General features: G+C 34.1%; 1 protein-coding gene across 1 annotated transcript; it reads left to right on the top strand.

Moving 5' to 3' along the window:
* The first annotated feature begins 2,492 nt into the window (after window positions 1–2,492).
* Window positions 2,493–3,635, top strand: LOC106344607 (putative golgin subfamily A member 6-like protein 6). The gene has a single exon (XM_013783957.1). The coding sequence runs from the start codon at window positions 2,493–2,495 to the stop codon at window positions 3,633–3,635; it is 1,143 nt and encodes a 380-aa protein (XP_013639411.1).
* The last annotated feature ends 2,361 nt before the right edge of the window (window positions 3,636–5,996 follow it).

The following is a 5,996-nucleotide window of genomic DNA, read 5'->3' as shown; positions in this document are numbered from 1 at the left end:
TCCGAGGAGATATCCCGACGAAGTTCTCCCTCGGTATATTCCGAGGAGTTTTCCAACAAACAAGTGATCCTCGGAATTTTCTCGGAAATATGTTTCCTCAGAATTCCGTCGGAAAATTCCGAGGGATTTTCGAGGAAAGAAGAAATTCCGAGGAATTATTTCCGAGGACTTGTTTCGTCGGTATGTCGTCGGAATAACGTTGTTCCGACGAAATTCCGACGTTTTTTTCCCTCAGTATCCTTGCTGTTTTCTTGTAGTGGTATCATATTCATAAACATGATTTTCGAAATAACTGTGAACCGTTATCGTACTCATAATTTGTTTTATTATGTATATTAATTTCATGTTACTCTAAATTTATTTGGAAATTGAATTACATAGGATAAATATGATAAATTTTTTTTAGGTAAATAATATATGTATCTTGGTGTATAATAATAAGTGTGATATTGCAATGATATTCGGTTTACTTATTGATCGAGTCTTTTTTTTGTTTTAGTTGCACATATGATTCTTATTGAATTTATAAATGGAATAAACTTACTATCAATTAGATGATACTAATGATATTTTGGATACTAAATAATTATAACAGAAAAAATTGTTATGAAGTTGTGTAGATATAATTAAAAAATGGAAAAAACATTATTTGGAGACTAAATAGAACAACTTTGAAAAAGTGTTTTCTTAATTTCATTTGTAACAAATCATAATCAAACTAATGTATATATAAACTATATCTTTTAAATCAATAATAAAATATGTTCAGTATCGGTTTGAATAATATAACTTAACTACTTTGCATAAACTTTATGAAAATATCTATTGAAGTGTATACTGGGTAAAACTTACCTATGCCTTAAAGACAATTATGAAAAATATTCTAAATTAGTGTACCAACATATTGTTAAAATATTTTGGTTAGGATAAGTTTCTCACATGTGAATATCACAATGCAAACCACAATTAAAATAAGAAATATGCTACCGGTTTATGCAAATATGATTTGGTTAGTTTCACGAAGTGTATTGTGTTATAACATTATAGTAATGATCGTCCAGAACTAGAAGAAAAAGGAAAATAGGTCAACAATTCAACTATTTCGAAAAGGAAAATCGTACTTACATTAGTACGTCTATATATAATAAAGTAACTTTGACCATCACTTACTACATCGTGTTTCTTTGCTTACTAAAAAAAAGAGAGAAACATGAGAGAATTTTTTGTTCTAATAGCAAAGATGAGATGATTCTGATTCGTAAGGTGTTAAAGACTTGTTTTTTTCATTGCGATCGATACAAAAAATTTGGTACTCTTTTAAGTTTTTTAAATACAATTTTTATTAGTTAATGATGGTGAACTGGTGTATGATCAAATTCTTGCGATGGCTCGACAGTTTGATCAGGAGAAGAAGATAGTCTTCCCGAACCTTATCTACCAGGTCCTGCAGTTTCAGAAGGAACTTCCTGTGATCCCCGGAGATGAAGCACCCATTGGTGAAGGTGTCCACATTTGGAGCTTGCCAGGAGACTCGTCAGTTCTCAACAACCGTGGACCAAGAGAACGCAGAAGGATCGAGGGGTGATGTTTTTGTCGGATCATTCACTCATTCAGGGAGAGATTGTGGTTGTGTGTGCTTTGCTTCTGTGTTTATGCTTTTCGAAACTTTTTAATTCTCGGATGCATGGTTCATATTTTCACCTGTTGGACCATTGTGAACAATCTCGGCTTGTAATGTTTAAGAGCGTGTCAAATGTTTAATTAATGCCTCTTGCTAATCTGTGAGCAATACATATATTGTGCGTGTGGTACTTGTGTGTGATGATTTTCCAGGTTCATGAATGGGTTGATCGATGCAGACAAAAAGGGGGAGAATGTAACCTCGAGTGTTTTTAAGGAAATAATAGAAGCTGATGAGATACGCAAAAGATATGGAGGAGAAAATAAAGGAAGTGAAGATTCAATGTGTTGAGAAATATATAAGGAAGTCAGTCCGTAGTGGTTGAGGTTAGGGCTTTAAAAAGAAAAGTAGCTAGCCGCAAAAGCACAAGGACGAGAGTCCTGTGATAGCTTGGAGATCAAGAAACATGTGTGTTGTCTTGATTGCGTTGTAGAAATTAATCAGTCGAGATACACGTGTGTGTGATCTCATAAACCTGATTAAACAAGACTCGTAAAGTTTGTTCAAGCGATTTCTAATAAAGTATATGTTGAAAGTGTTCTAATTTCGAGCTTATCTAAGATCTTGATTCTACAACTACATCTTGTTTCTTTGCTTACTAAAAAAAAAAGAGAAACATGAGAGAAATTTTTGTTCTAATAGCAAAGATGAGATGATTCTGATTTGTAAGGTATTAAAGACTTGTTTTTTCATTGCGATCGATACAGAAATTTCGGTACTCTTTTAAGTTTTTAATACAATTTTTATTAGTTAATGATGGTGAATTGTGAACTTCAAAACTTCAATTGTAGTACAAGAGAATGAAGAGCGTATGAAACGTGCTATGCATATTGTGCACGAAGCGGAACAAAAGAGAAAGCGTGAAGAGGAGGAAGAGAATGAAGAGCGTATGAAACGTGCTATGCATATTGTGCACGAAGCGGAACAAAAGAGAAAGCGTGAAGAGGAGGAAGAGAATGAAGAGCGTATGAAACGTGCTATGCATATTGTGCACGAAGCGGAACAAAAGAGAAAGCGTGAAGAGGAGGAAGAGAATGAAGAGCGTATGAAACGTGCTATGCATATTGTGCACGAAGCGGAACAAAAGAGAAAGCGTGAAGAGGAGGAAGAGAATGAAGAGCGTATGAAACGTGCTATGCATATTGTGCACGAAGCGGAACAAAAGAGAAAGCGTGAAGAGGAGGAAGAGAATGAAGAGCGTATGAAACGTGCTATGCATATTGTGCACGAAGCGGAACAAAAGAGAAAGCGTGAAGAGGAGGAAGAGAATGAAGAGCGTATGAAACGTGCTATGCATATTGTGCACGAAGCGGAGCAAAAGAGAGAGCGTGAAGAGGAGGAAGAGAATGAAGAGCGTATGAAACGTGCTATGCATATTGTGCACGAAGCGGAGCAAAAGAGAAAGCGTGAAGAGGAGGAAGAGAATGAAGAGCGTATGAAACGTGCTATGCATATTGTGCACGAAGCGGAGCAAAAGAGAAAGCGTGAAGAGGAGGAAGAGAATGAAGAGCGTATGAAACGTGCTATGCATATTGTGCACGAAGCGGAGCAAAAGAGAAAGCGTGAAGAGGAGGAAGAGAATGAAGAGCGTATGAAACGTGCTATGCATATTGTGCACGAAGCGGAGCAAAAGAGAAAGCGTGAAGAGGAGGAAGAGAATGAAGAGCGTATGAAACGTGCTATGCATATTGTGCACGAAGCGGAGCAAAAGAGAAAGCGTGAAGAGGAGGAAGAGAATGAAGAGCGTATGAAACGTGCTATGCATATTATGCACGAAGCCGAAGAAGCTTTTGTGATGGAAAGACGTGGTTATGAGAAGGTACAGCCAAGATGTGGTTACTTACCGGTACTGCATCCACCACCAAGACCGGTTGTGTTCCATCCTTACCCAGCACAGTTTGCTGGCTACTTTGTACAGCCACAGCGACACATTCATCCATTGTTTTTACACTAAAGCAACTACGTGTATATATTAACATCGTTCCTTAAATACATCTTTATGTTTTCATAAATACATCGCTCCTTATATATTAACATCGTTCCTTAAATACATCTTTATATTAAGGCCTTTTGATGGTTTCCATCTTTATGTTTGGATTTCTCTTTCAAGGTGCCCATCGTTTGCTTGATCATCTAAATATGTGATTGCACGAGCTACATCTGTGCCCCACAAATAAACAAACTCTATTGTGACATATCTCTCTGCCTCCCAAATCCAGTCCGATAACGCGTTTACTGTTTTGTATTATACTATAAGTAGCTTACATGGTTGAAATCCAATAATTAATTCTCTGCTGTCTTGTGTTTGTGATTGTTCAGATAATATACCTTGAAAGTTGGAAAACCTGATGGGCCTTCTTGTCACACTGGGGCAGGGACTTCTTACTAACACCTCAGTATTCGGTCAACTAAACAATGATGAGGTTTGCTATATTTTTATCTTTTCTGTGGCAAGAGATGAATTGAAATTGAAGGGATCGTAGTCTCCATTACTTGCTCTATAAAATAACTTGAAACTTAAGTGAAGGGTTTAGCGTTTCCAGAAAGCATTCAGAGCAAGTACAACAAAAGGCAAATAGAGTGGCGGTGAAGAAACTCAGGTTGCTTATCAGGTTGTGTTAGTTGGTCGTTGTTCACGTATGATAACGTTGGTCAGCTAGTGTAATTAGCTCAGAGTCTCTTCTGCGGTTAATTCCTGTCAAAGAAGAAGAGATCAGACCGTTAGCTTAGAGTTACAATGTAAGCTTAACATATTGTACACTCTTGTTCTTGATACTATTGGTTCATTGGGAGGGCAGACTCTCACAGAACTACAGTTTACAAGTGCTGAATAATGTATTTGCGACAAATTATTTTTGAAGTTACTCGAAGTTAGTACCGTTTTATTTTGTCTATCATGGAATTTTGTACTGTACATCAGATGTTCTATTCTATCAGATAAAAAGGATAATGAATTTATTTTCTTTCGTGTGACAAAAAAACTTATCTTCTGTTCGTATTTCTACCAATAAAATTTAGTTAACAAAGATTTTATTGCGTCTTAAACCAGTTAGTTTACCGTGGGAAAGTGTATTATAAAAAATATGTGGTTAATAAAGATGATTTTGATTCTAAACCAATTGGTTTATCAGGAAAGGTTTTATAAAGCGGTGTGGTCAACCAAAATTAATGCTTGTAAACCAACCGGTTTTGCCGAAAAAGTTTTTCTATTTAAAATGTGTTTAACCGACACTAATAATTATAAACAAGTAGTAACCAAAATTATAAATCATAAACCAATTGGTTAATCTGTAAATAGTTTCAGTTCAATTATAAAATTATAGTGATACACTCTGGAAAAACAATTCTTTGTTTAAAAAAATATATTTTTGTTATTTGTTTTAAAAATTGAAATATGGATTTTCTACAACCAATCAAAAAGTCAAACGTGTTTAAAAAAATGGAAACTGTAGGATAAAAAGGAAAACTCTAAAGATCGCTGATATGTCACTAATATCTATATAATAGTAACAATCATATGAACAAATCACTTTAAAAATTGATTCTTGATTACTAAAGAGAGATAGAGACATCATAATTATTATTTTTTGCTTACGAAATATTATCGAGAGAGACCATGCGAGAAATCTTTTTTTTTTAACAAAGAGGAGATGAAATTGATTCGTAAAGTTCTTAAAACCTATTTATTTCATTGCGGGTTAACACAGAGTTTTGTAATGAGAAGGAAAACAGAAAGAAGAGATGAAATTGATATGCAAAATGTATCATAATCCCATTGTATCATATTCATAAACTTGATTTTCGAAATAACTATCAACAATTATCGTATTTATAATTTGTTTTATTATGTATATTAATTTTATGTTACTCTAAATTTATTTGGAAATTGGATTACATAGGATAAATATGATAATTTTTTTAGGTGAATAATATATGTATCTTGGTATATAATAATAAGTGTGAGATTGTAATGATATTCGGTTTACTTATTGATCGAGAATAATATATATATCTTGGTATATAATAATAAGTGTGAGATTGTAATGATATTCGGTTTACTTATTGATCGAGAATAATATATATATCTTGGTATATAATAATAAGTGTGAGATTGTAATGATATTCGGTTTACTTATTGATCGAGTCTTTTTTAGTTTTAGTTGCATATATGATTGTTATTGAATTTATTAAATGGAATAAACTTACTATCAATTAGATGACATTACAAAAAAACAGCGGTATTCTGACGGAAAATGAAATCTTCGGAATATCCCAAGAAAATTCTGAGGAAACACAAAATTTGGTTTCCTCGGAA

The sequence above is a fragment of the Brassica oleracea genome, chromosome C5 (assembly GCF_000695525.1).
Source record: "Brassica oleracea var. oleracea cultivar TO1000 chromosome C5, BOL, whole genome shotgun sequence".
Taxonomy (NCBI): domain Eukaryota; kingdom Viridiplantae; phylum Streptophyta; class Magnoliopsida; order Brassicales; family Brassicaceae; genus Brassica; species Brassica oleracea.
The sequence above is the reverse complement of the archived record's forward strand: the minus strand, read 5'-3'. Positions and strand labels throughout refer to the sequence as shown.